Source organism: Protomyctophum parallelum (assembly GCF_964188405.1).
Source record: "Protomyctophum parallelum genome assembly, chromosome: 9".
NCBI classification, from domain to species: domain Eukaryota; kingdom Metazoa; phylum Chordata; class Actinopteri; order Myctophiformes; family Myctophidae; genus Protomyctophum; species Protomyctophum parallelum.
In genome coordinates, this window is record NC_139706.1 from 24807066 (window position 1) to 24820194 (window position 13129).

Below are 13129 nucleotides of genomic sequence, written 5' to 3' on the forward strand. Positions count from 1 at the left end.
GAAAAACGGCATGCTACAGTACCCTAACCCTAACCCTTGATCATAGGAGATCCCAGTTCAAACCCATATAGGCAAACACAGGTAGCGCACACATGGTTCTGAAATAAAATGGCCCATTTGGATACCACCTAAGATCCAGTTAGAAACCCACGTAAGCCCATATGGGCTAACACGGGTGGGCCCTTTGTGAAAACTGGGTGCACGGCCCACTTGGAACCCATGCCCATAGCCCATGTCAAAACCCAATTGGGCCCAGATGGACATGTTAGCTGGGTTACAGGCGACCCAGGATTTCACATGGGCCCATCTGTCTTTGGCTTGCAGTATCGCAACCTCTCTGCCGCAATGCCGCCTCGCCTCTGGTCGAACTGGAACAGTCACCTCTGGCTCCTCACACCGCCTTCCCTACAACCAGCTCCCCTGCTCTCCGTCAGTTCATTACTCTTTTCACATCTTTCTCCCCTTCCGAAACCTCTCTACTGCTCTCTGTGTCGTGTCGTCTGTGTCGTGTCTCTCCTTCTCTCTTCTGAGGCCGAAGAAAATCGGCCTCAGGTCTTAATGGGTTAAACTCAATTCTCACAACCCCAAGGCAAGTGCTGAACACACTAGCATTTATCATATTGTAACACTCTTTCACCAGAAGAGGGAGACATCTAACCGGGCATGTAACAGACCAACATTAGTCCCTTGATCTTAGTCAACTATTCTTGTTAAGGGTTGGCTGTCACTCAGTTTTATTTTGAGTTTATGTATTTTTTTTCACAATTTAAAATATTAAATGACAAAAAAAGAAAATTACACATAATAATAGAAAATTGTAGCCTCCACTAACGTTAAGATTTCACAAAATGATAGAGGATTAAACATTTGCATGCAGAAAACAAGTGGATTAGATGTTTACTCAATGTCTTCAAGGTTGTGAAATCAAACTCAACTCATAGTAAATGCATATAGGATATTTAGCCCAGTCCCAAAATATTAGTGGGCAACTATTCTTGTTGTAACTACTGTATAAGCTTTAAATATTACTGTATTGAGGAGGTGTTCCGGGGGATCAACTGAAAAAATAATCAGTCCTTGCTCCGCAGCCAGCCTGCAGTTTCATATGTTGCCACGCACGCACGCACCGACAGACGCACGCACACATACATAATCCCCCCAAAAATGTCATACTATGTCATCCAAAGAATTACAAATAGTTATGATAATAGGCCTATCGTTAAAATAAAGGCCAAATATAATCATCTAAATCAGGAAAGAATTAACCAAAATGCTATATTAACTGTTTTTCAAATCATGTACTACTAGACTTATATCAGAATGAAAAGACTCCCATGCTGTTCTATTTTCCATGTAGATCACTTATTCAACCATCATTAACATCATATATAACTGCATGGTCTGAATTTCAATCCAATGGTGTTTTTCTGTCACAGACAATTTATGCCACTGTTTCTGTGATCATTACACAGCATTTATCTTCCATAAAGATCATTCAATATGACAGTGGGCCAAATAGATGTGTTCATTTCTCGGATGCACCATTGACAGTCAAGACAAGAAGGAATGTTCCCACTGGCAGTTATCCTCTTCACCTGCTGGTCTCTGCCTAATCCCCGGCCCTACCAGGCATATGGGAGATATGGAGGATATACACTTAGCTAACTCAAACTCTAGCGGAGACAATATTATTTTAGAAAATATATATGTATATAAATTACATTTTGCACAGTATAACACAAGGTCTGGGCCATATCCCTGTGAAATCAAACTGTGCGCTCATGTTTATGTAAATGATAAATGTCATAGCTTTATCTCTAAGCAATAATGCATTTCTTTCTTCATTTAAATGTTCTTTGACTTTTCAGTTGGCCTACACATTTTTAAACGCTAATAATAATGATAAAAACAGCATCATCAAGAACACTGTGAAAGTGTAGGTCTACTTTAGTATAGGAAAGAGGAAAAAAGACAAATACCCATTTGTCATCAGCACAGGTTTAATTTTCTTCTAGAGTGCCTTGCTGAGAGATGAATCCTTTGGATTTCCAAATGAGTGGGATTGACATGAGACTTTTCAACAATCTGCAATTATGACCTTTGCTCAAAAGAACATACAACTTGTCAGCTAATAAGTTCTTTGGTGAAATGGATGCTCTTTTGGCACAGCTAAAGGTGTTACCTAGCAACCTGCTGTCGTATCAATAGCCAGGTTGCAGGTATCTCTGGAGATGCACCCCCCCCCCCTCCCCCCCCCCCCCACACATACACACCCCTGCCCCCCTACAAAGACCTGGTTCAGTCTGCCTCCATAGGCCCCCATGCCCCCCCTTGGACAAACAACAGCCTCATTCTCTGCACCACTGCTGACCTCATTGTCTCTTTGTGAGGGGAAATTCAGAGTTGCATTCTGTTAAATGGCAAACGGTCCATCAGCTGTGCGCGGACCAGACCTACCTCCAACACAGGCTTACAGATGAACACTAAAGAGACACAGTTTATTTTGGGCTGTACGCTGAGGAAATTATGGTAAGACATCAGACCACATTTTCTCTACAGCACATTCAGAACTCAACATCTTAAATATTGCTTTCTTAAAGTATTGAGTAATGTCATACAGGTGACAATATTTCTTACCTGTCATCATGGCACCCTCTGCATCTCAACTAACAGATGTTGTTTACACACGAGGTTCAGAGCTGCAACGAGCGTGTTCATTTCAGCAGAATGCACCTATGCTGCTGCATGTAAATTGTATGGTTCTGTATAGTTGGTTTGAAGGAGTAATCACCACTGCTGTGTAGTAAGTATAGTGTAATATCAGCAACTAATAAGCAATAGATGGCATTTAGAGAGTTTGTAACTAAAAGTTCACAGGGCACACAACACACCTAGATAACATTATTATTACTGTACATTGAAATGACTAAGAGATACAAATAATTTCTCCAAAGTATACTACAATTATTAATTGCCATTATGGAAATATAACATACAGGTTATTTAGGATTAGACTTTATACATCACACAGCAGGAGATGTTACATATCTTTATAAACATACACACATGCTGGTTCCTTAAATCTGTACTGTAATGTTGTGATATAGCCTATCTCACTTTAAAGTAGGCTACTCAAAATGTTTGCTGTAGTTGAGGAAAAGGTGGTGAAAAAAAGACTTGTTGCAAGTGGGCAAACTTGCGGAACTTAACTAAGAACACAACTAATTTGGAATGATGACAAAGCAAGATATGATATTATTGTGCCCACTCCACTCATTGCAGAGTCCTGAGGGAGACACATTCTCAGTGATCGAGAACCCTGTAGCTGTCAGTCACCAGTTTCGCACAGAGAACACTACAGGAGGGGAAGGCAGGGGAGTCCATGGCTGTCATACTTGGCTAAAAGGGATTCATTCTACAAAACATGGTACGCTACTGTAAGCCCCAGCATTGAATATCACATGGATATAAAAGTGTGTACAATCACAGGAATTGGAATGCATCAGCTAGCTAATCTACTATCTATAATGATAGCCTGCTGTTTATTCAAGGTTAAATGAAGTGTGACAGCTAGTCCTCTCTTGCACACAAACAGATTTGCTCGAGTATTGAATTGCACTGATCTTTGCCACTTTGTTTTGTTTCAATGCCCTTGGATTTAATCAATGCGTTCATACTCCGTGTTAGAAACGTGTGTCTGTTATATGTATGCATTAGCTGACATGTACCATTTGCCTTCTACCCAATTTGGGATCAGACAGTATTATTTATTTCTATGCTATCAGCTCATAGGCTGGTGAGAGTCCTGGCAGCAGTCTGTGCAGTTGGTCTCCTGGGAGGTTTAGCTGTGGGAGTCTGGTTTCTAGGTAAGGTATTCTTTTAAAGGACAAATCACCAATGGGGATTAAGGGGCTGAAAGACAGTTGATTTCTCTACTTTAATGTACTTGAGTAATTTAATTTGTATGCATGTGTGTGTGTGTGTGTGTGTGTGTGTGTGTGTGTGTGTGTGTGTGTGTGTGTGTGTGTGTGTGTGTGTGTGTGTGTGTGTGTTCGTTCCATGTGTTTACTCATGTATTATTATGGATTCCACCAAAATGTAGAACACCCTACCAACAGTCATTAAGACTTGCGAATCCCTTGACTCCTTCAAAACCACTCTCAAAGGGCACCTACGGAATGCTGCAATTCAAAACTGGCCCCCGTAAAATCTAAATCCCCCAACCACACCCACCCCTTTTTCCCCTCACTGTATATGTTTATTTTCCCTTTATGATGAATTCCTGTTCTGTTCTTTGGCTATATAGAAGTGTATATTTGTACGTCTCTAAATATTTTGATGAATTGAACAAGGTGGACCCTCTCGTAAACAAGTGTAATGCTTTATTGGGTCGTCCACTCACAGTTAACAGTTTTTGTATTGAGTTGTGTTGAAATGTACTGTAATTCTGCAAACTGTTAATAAATACTTCAATCAATCAATCAATTATCTTTTCTCAGATTGTGAATGATTGTGATGTGTCCTTCTGTCTGTCTGGATGGCTGGCTGACTTTCTGATCCATTCCAACATCTAGTTAAACTTCTGCTGCGACCTTACCCTTCCCAGAGCCCAGCAGGGCTAGGGGACACCAAGGAGACAGCCTTCTGCAATGTAACTGAGGACATCTCTGTCACTGATCCCAGGAAAGGTCTGTGTTACCATATCTTTTTAGTGTTAAGCTGCATGTGTTTTATTGCTATCATGACCAAACATGGCAGAATTATTGGTGATCCTATGGTTTTAACCACTTAAACCCTCTATACTATTAGCCTACTTGCTAAACTACTGAGTTGACCGTTGTCCTCTCTGTAGTCTGTACTTACTTGGTTGTCTCTTTTTCCTTCTACTAATTTACAATTAAGGCATTTAGAAGACGCTCTTAATCTGTAAGAGATTTACAGTATGCAAGAACAAAACATGGTAATACATCCAATACACCAAATCTCCTTGCCAAAAATAGCCTATTTACAAGCTCCACGTGAGCTTGTAAATAGGTTTCCCAGATGAGATGATAGGGTTCAAGTTGTTAAATGAAATAATGCAAATTGTATTATTCATGAATAACCCTTTGGTCACTTTGGAGATAATATATTTATTCTGACATGAAAACCATGCACCACATTAATCACTGTTTTTCTCTACTATATACACTTCACTTAAACAAGGCTAGTTAATTAGTGGTGAATAGACTTGTCTCTGGAGGGATTTAAAATCAATCAGGTTCAGTGTTTTACAGAATCAGTTCTGAGAACTCTCTCTTGGAGATCCAGCTGGAGAAAGTGCCCACCTGGCTGCCTGTATGCTATGAAAGATGGAACTCTTCCCTGGGAACATTAGTGTGCCGCCAGCTGGGCTATCTGAGGTTGGTCTATTCTGCTGACAGGATCACACACCACTTCCCCATAGCCTTCAACACTTCAAAACTGACTGGGAGCTGGCATCCATTCGCTAACTTACACTTACACATCCATTTGAGGCCTCATTTAGTTGTCATGTTTATGAAATATTTATTCAGACCTTTTGTTAGCCTTATAGAAGAAAATGTCTTCTCATTTTCAGACTGACAAAGCACAAAGGAGTGAATCTAACTGATATTGGGCCAAACTATACCGATGGTTTTATACAAATTACCTCAGAACACAAGAGCAATCTGGAAAATATATGGCAATTCAGGTAAGGCAATTTGTCCTGGGGGCATGGAAAACCATTATGATGACAACCCATTATTCATCCGTTGTTAGCTAACATATTTATTTTCATCTAGGGGGAGCTGCATCACAGGGAAGGTTATAGCTTTGAAATGTTTTGGTAAGTAAACCTAAGTTAACACAGCATTTTGTTTGGGATTATAGTGATCTAGGGTGAAGTTAAGCTTCAGTCCCCTGTGTAATTTTCAGGAAGATGCTTCATATTAGTGGCAGTTATGTAGTAAATTATCCTGTAAGCCGTGCAGTGATTAGATTTAATTAATTCCTAACCTCTTTTATGTTCAGAGTGCGGAACACGAGCAAAGTTGCCCAGAATAATTGGAGGTGTGGAGGCAACATTGGGAAGGTGGCCCTGGCAAGTTAGCCTCTACTACAGCAACCGCCACACCTGTGGAGGCTCCATCATCACCAGCCAATGGGTGATCACAGCAGCCCATTGTGTGCACAAGTAAGAAGCTGCCTACCTCAACAGGATTTAAGATCAAAGGTTACACACCATAAGAGAGAGAGAGAGAGAGAGAGAGAGAGAGACCACTTGTGCCATTACCATCTAGATGTCATATAACAAAGCAGAATTATTGTCTTTGATACTTACCCCCTTTTTACTTGCTTCTCAAATGTCAGCTACAGATTACCTCAGGTATCCAGTTGGGTGGTCTATGCCGGTATTGTGACACGCAGCTCTGCCAAAATGTCTCAGTACACTGGCTACGCAGTGGAGAAGATTATCTACAACAAGAACTACAACCACCGGAGCCATGATAGTGACATAGCCCTAATGAAGTTGCGGACCCCACTGAATTTCTCAGGTCATTGCAACGGCTTCGTAATGGCAGTTATAGTGTGAAATTGTAGAGCTGATAGCTGCACTCAGGAGATTAGACTAGTGATGATCATTTCCCAATCATGATCTAGAATTCTAGAAAAGTTGAAACCTTTGATTTCTGATCTCTCTCTCTCTAGATACCATTAGACCTGTGTGTCTTCCTCAATATGACTATGATCTTCCAGGAGGAACACAATGTTGGATCTCTGGGTGGGGCTACACACAACCTGATGATGGTAGGGCAACCCTGTTGTAGAGAAAAAGGTTTACGCCCAAACACACCACCATCCACACATCCAACACAGAATGGTGTACAGTATTATGAACTGACTTTCCAAATGGGAGTTATAATATTTGTCTCCATAATTAATTATATATTATGTGTTGTTTCAGTCCACATTCCTGACACTCTCAAAGAAGCACCGGTTCCGCTAATAAGCACAAATAAGTGCAACAGCTCCTGCATGTACAATGGTGAGATCACCCCGCGTATGCTTTGTGCCGGGTACACCGAGGGAAAGGTAGACGCATGCCAGGTTAGTTCAGGTGTATTAAACGTGTGTGTGTGTGTGTGTGTGTGTGTGTGTGTGTGTGCGTGCCTGCGTGCGTGTGTGTCCAGAGCTAATCTTGCAAACTGCTGAACCAAATTTCTTGCGCAGACAGCCAGCCTCAACGAAGTAGGCCTACCTCCACACATTTATTTAAGTAAATGTGGTATAGCATCAATATCCAGAGCACTTAATTACACAGTACACACCCACACTGTACCTTACAGTACCCACTCATTCAGAGCAGAGGAAAGCATGCAAGGTACCAACCTGCTCATTAGGACCAGTTATGGGTTCAGTGTCTTGCTAAATGGTAAATGGTAAATGGTGCATTTATATAGCGCCTTTATCCAAGGCACTTTACAGAGATTGTGCATTACATTCACCCATTCACACACACATTCATACACCGATAGCAGCGGAAACCATGCAAGGCACCAACTAGCACATCGGGAGCAATTAGGGGTTCAGTGTCTTGCTCAAGGACACTTCGACAGTAACTCTGGGGGAGCCCGGGTTCGAACTGGCAACCTTGCGGTTACCATCCAGGCACTCTACCCCTGAGCCACCGCCACCGCCGCCGCCCCGTGCTGAAGGACACTTTGACACAGGGGGGAGTCAGGGATCAAATGAAAATCATTTCCCATGCAAGCCACCTCCCGAGCCACTGCCGGCTGATATGAAACCTTTCCTATACATATACCTATGCCGTTCCCATGTGGATCTCGAGATCCACATGGGGACGGCATACGTGACTTGACTTTCAGGAATTTATCTTTGTGAAATTTACCAGAAATGTAGAACATTTACCAGCAATGTAGAAATCCATCTGTGAAAGACAGTAGCCTACTCTCCTTTGCTCCCATTCCAGGGGGACAGCGGGGGACCCCTGGTGTGCCAGGATGACAACGTATGGAGGTTGCTGGGTGTCGTCAGTTGGGGGACAGGATGCGCTGAGCCCAATCATCCTGGAGTTTATACCAAAGTGGCTGAATTCCTGGGCTGGATCTATGATATGATAGAGGTACGTGTAACTGACTGAGTCTGTCTTCAGATGGCAGGAATAAAAATGGGTGGTTCTTGATACAACTCAGTAGTAGAGAAACATGATTACTTTAAGTGTGAGTAATAATAATAATATAATGCACTTTACATTTGTAGAAAAGTGCTACAATAAGGCAGTCATCACCAATAGCCCTTTCCCTCTTTTTCTTTCTCTCTACAGAATCAAAATGCATTTACACCAATGTATTAGCCCATATAATAACATTTATATTAAAGAATGGATCTGATTAACATACAATTATCATATATGCTTAAAGTTAAATGAGTATCAGTACTATACTTCAGAGCTAGCCTATAGGCCTATACAACTAGGCCTATTAGAATTACATTTAGTCCTAACTATTATTTAACAAAATGATCCGAATTCAACATGCACAAAAATACACATGCCTCCTCCTACCTGACTATGAATCAGTATGAATCTAGAGTGGAAGAGTCACGACTCACAACTAGCATAGGTGTCTTGACACGGGACCCGTATGCAGAATAACCCAGGCAACAACGGCTTGCACACAAGCACTTTCATTTAAACTCGGAAAAGCCTCCCAGGACAATATGACATAAACTCCCACTCTTGGCCTAACCAATAACACAGAGTCCCTAATATAGCCTACGTCCATGCTCATTAACCAAAATCTCTTCAGTTTAGAAGCGCAGGTGGACACAATCAGCCAGGGGAAGGGAGGCAACCAAGACTAGGGACGGCGGTCCAGGCGTGGTACGTCCTAGGACGTACCACGCCGTCACGACGTTTGATTGATTGATTGAAATATTTATTAACAGTTTGTAGAATTTACAGTACATTTAAAAAAATGTGCAACATTGTTCAATTCTGTGTTTAAAAGTTAACAATTTCTCTCTCTCTCTCTCTCTATGTCTCGCTCTCTCTGCAGAATTATTGAGGTGATGATTGTGAAAACGTGTGAAATAGAAAGTGGATGCTGCTGATTCATGGTTGTTGTTGTTTCTTAATTTTTTACTATAAATGTATGTGGAAATAATGTATCACATGTGCTTGAGCGATTTTTTAAAACGTCTACGTTATATATGTGATATAATGAAAATAAATTATACATCTATTATATACCGTCTGTGTCGAATTTTGTTCAAATGACGCTGATTTACCCAGCTCAGGATGCCTTGTCGCCGCTAGGTGGCGTATGCGATCCTTCAATTTGGTTTCTATAGCAACAGAGCAACAACAGCTGCAACGAAAGTTGATTTCTTTCAGCAGAACAACCTTTCCCGAGACGAGACGGTGTTCTGGCAGTTTCATGCTTTTGTGAATATTACTCAACGTTATTGTGGAAGTTTGTTTTTGTGTGAAGATGTCGTCCATGGGGTGTTCAAAGGATATTTTACAGCAAGTCAACCAGTTTTGGTCCATGTTGGACGATCTTTCACAAAATGACCATAACGGGTACCAGAGATTGATAGAACAACAGATGAAGAAAGGAGCTGAGTCCATGTCCCAACCTGAGCTTCATTCATGTCTGCACACAGAGATAATGATGGTTGGTATTCTTTTCTATATACTCACTATTAAATGGAGTAATTAGGTACAATATTTGCCTCAAGAAGATACCTGTGGAGTAGAATGATAGAACATACTCCAGTAAAGTAAAAGTAGGCTACCTCAAAATATTAGGCGCCTTTTGATTGATTGATTGATTGATTGAAATATTTATTAACAGTTTGCAGAATTACAGTACATTTCAAGCACAAACTCAATACAAAGACTGTTAACTGTGAGTGGACGACCCAATTAAGCATTACACTTGTTTACAAGAGGGTCCACCATGTTCAATTCATCAAAACATTTAGAGACGTACAAATAGACACTTCTATATAGTCAAAGAACTGAACAGGATTTCATCATAAAGGAGGTAAAAATGGAAAAGAAACTTATACAGTGAGGGGAAAGGGGGGGGGGGGCGGTGGGGTAATCCAGTAATCCACAGCACTTGAGTACAAGTATTTTACTTTCTCTGTCTGTCTGTCTGTCTGTCTGTCTGTCTGTCACACACGCACGCACGCACGCACGCACACACACCACACACACGTTTCACACACACACACACACACACACACACACACACACCACAACGCCCATACACACATGCCATCGATTGTGCACAAAATTACAACACTGACCTTTATGTCAATCATATCCTCACTATGTATCAGTCCAGTAGCCAGTGCATGATTACCTAATGGTGAAAGTCTGACCCACAAACATGTGCCTGTAACATGCAGGAACACAAGCAAAGGTTACTGCACATCAATGTATGTTCCTGGAGACGTGTCCCTGCACCCCAGGACCCCAGCAAACCAACGCCCATTTGTGGAGGAAAACTGGAAAGCATCACGGAAGGCGAAGGTAAAATTCAAAGCACTCATCAGTGGAGTGGGCGGGGTGAGTCAAAGTAGGCTCCATATTACTCTGTCAAATTTGTACTACAAACTTACATTGTACTTGAGTTAAAGTACTTGAGTACTTGATTTTACAAATCCTTAAGTATTCAAAAGTACATGCTTTAAAAACATATCAATAATAGTGGAGTGGAGTGAAATGTACAATATTTGTCTTATAATATAGTAAATTATAGTGGAGTTAAAGTAACAAGTATCCAAAAATACAAATACCCAAGTAAAGTACAGCTACGCAAAAAAATACTTAAATACAGTACACAAGTAATGTTCTTCATTATTGTCCATCAGCGCAAAGGTGAAGTACAACGCTTATGTTCCATCAAATGCAAATTGAATTCTCCTGCAGGCAGCAGAGGTGCTGTTGCCCACATTGCATCAGGGTCACATCATCTCAGTGGTACACTGAAATGTTTCTCATACATTTTTATGTTTGCATAGATTGGTACACTGTGTTGGATGTGGCATTAAACCCAGCGGTCCTGGACCAGTGTCAGGAACACAGGGCAATGGACGAGGTATACATGCTGGCACTGAGTTTTGCCCAGAAGCAGCATGGGCTGAAGTTATCTCAACAGTACACAGTCACCGGCAGCAGCCTCAAGGGGACCTTGGAAGATGTGCACCGTCGCCTTGGGGTTTGGCAGCGGTCAAAATGGTCTGCCCCCCGAAGCACACAACCTGACACAGGTATGGCAGCCTCTGCAGCTAGACCCGTCATAGCTTGATGATGTTTAACCTTGACAAAGTACCGGTATCAGTGTCAGTTGTTTCAGCTGCTTATATTATAGATGCTCCTCCTTGTTTCACAGGGCATGCACTCTGTAATCTGTAGTTCTTATGGCCTACCTTATGTCATTGAACCTGGGTCTGTCAGTTCAGCCAAGAGGCCATCCCTGCTTGTCCAGGGGAGATATTGCTCTAATGAGCTTCATGCAGTACTCCTTATCAACCAGTAGGTGTCCTACCTGACGCCACATGGGGTCTACATTTTTTCAATGGAAACATAAGGACAGCACCTCCAACAACTACAGAGGTGCTAATTAAATCATAATATTTAATATAATTCCCCTTACAGATCGGTTAACATTTTATTCCTTAAAATAAATTCTGGATTGCAGCTTGAAAATTCATAATTTGTTACGAGAGTTCATTTGGAAGGTCTGTGCTGTTCACTTCATGATCCTTTTTTGTCTTTTCTCCAGCCACACAGACGCCTGCTTCCCTCCTACAACAGATTTCATCTCTGCGTGAGGAGGGACGGGAGTCCAGCCTGGCAACTGAGCTCATTGATAGGCCTGTGGAAGACAAAAAGAAGAGTTTGATTGAGGTGATCTCCAGCAGCTCCATCACAGCACACCCCCCATCAGAGTTAGAGTACCATCTCAGCGTGAACACTGACTCTGAAGGCAGTCGCCGCAGGGTGGAGCTGAGGGTTGAGCTGCCAAATGTCTGCTCCATGTCAGAATGTCACCTCGCCATCTCCCAGGTCGGCAATTAATTATATCCTTCCCTCAATAGTGTTTTTGTTTTTTCAGGGGTGGAAAGTAACTAAGTACATTTACTATAGTACTATACTTGAGCACAACTTACTTCTAATTACTATTACTTTTAATTTACTTGAGTATTTACAACACTTTATGCTTCTCAGAGGCAAAATTACTGTAATGTAATAGTATTGTTACTTTGCATTTTTATTATTGATACAAAACCAATTTTCTATACTTCAGCTATTCAAAAATAGCAGATCTACAAGGTCACGTGTCATAATGCAATGGTTTGCTACATTTTGATGCCAATACTTTTGTATACTCGTACTTACAGGACTTTTTCTACAAAGTATTTCTACATTGTGTTATTGCTACTTTTACTGAAGTTACAAATACTTCTTCCACCAAAATCATTATTATTTTTAAATAGTTTGTCTAATTGGAGTATGGAGTTAAATTTGTATACTTACTTTCCATAACAGGTCTTTGGGTCTGTTTTGCATTTTGCTGGTCTTAAAGTTGTGTATTGGTTTCTTATTTTGTTTGTAGGATGACATACTATTGGAAGTGAAGGATATGCAGAGCCTCCTTGTGGAGCTCCCAGAAAAAGTAAACGAAGACACAGCTACTGCCACCTTCCACAAAAGGAAACGTAGGCTAACTTTGACTGTGGATGTTCAATGAAAACCTCAAATGATCCGAGGGATGCAACTATACTACACTGTGACGCTATAATAACTGTCTGTGTAAGTGGAACACACAGAGGAAGTGATTAGTTCTCCTGCTGGGATGAAGCTACGAGTAAAATTAAGTGAATGGTCCATGAAATTTGATTTACTGTAAAGCTTTGGAAAATGCTTTTCAAGTGATGTGTCGAAGTAAGAGAAACCCGACCTCTGAACTGCAGTTACAGGCAGTAAACGGCTTATTAATAAAATGCTGCTTTACCCCAACAATTGTAGGCCTACTGCTCCATGGTGTTGTGTGTGGGTTTGGCAGAACGGATGTAGTGCATTTAGCTC

General features: G+C 41.3%; 2 protein-coding genes across 2 annotated transcripts in view; both read left to right on the forward strand.

Annotated features, from left to right (window-relative positions):
- The window catches only part of LOC310864494 (transmembrane protease serine 5-like), a gene marked incomplete at both ends in the record, with an annotated part of 54336 nt that extends 45389 nt beyond the window's left edge, over positions 1–8947 (forward strand). The window contains 12 exons of the mRNA XM_083773182.1: positions 3283–3427; positions 3786–3866; positions 4575–4688; positions 5261–5402; positions 5600–5713; positions 5805–5848; positions 6034–6196; positions 6373–6557; positions 6712–6810; positions 6968–7110; positions 7994–8146; positions 8837–8947. Coding sequence (XP_083629308.1) covers positions 3283–3427; positions 3786–3866; positions 4575–4688; positions 5261–5402; positions 5600–5713; positions 5805–5848; positions 6034–6196; positions 6373–6557; positions 6712–6810; positions 6968–7110; positions 7994–8146; positions 8837–8947 — 1494 coding nt within the window. The remainder of the gene's footprint in view (positions 1–3282; positions 3428–3785; positions 3867–4574; positions 4689–5260; positions 5403–5599; positions 5714–5804; positions 5849–6033; positions 6197–6372; positions 6558–6711; positions 6811–6967; positions 7111–7993; positions 8147–8836) is intronic.
- Positions 8948–9515: 568 nt separating this feature from the next.
- On the forward strand, positions 9516–12791 carry LOC310864496 (PIH1 domain-containing protein 2-like; the record flags this gene model as incomplete). Its single annotated transcript, XM_083773184.1, has 5 exons — positions 9516–9701; positions 10444–10567; positions 11059–11307; positions 11823–12106; positions 12657–12791. The coding sequence occupies 5 exons, from the start codon at positions 9516–9518 to the stop codon at positions 12789–12791; spliced, it is 978 nt and encodes a 325-aa protein (XP_083629310.1).
- Between the last annotated feature and the right edge of the window lie 338 nt (positions 12792–13129).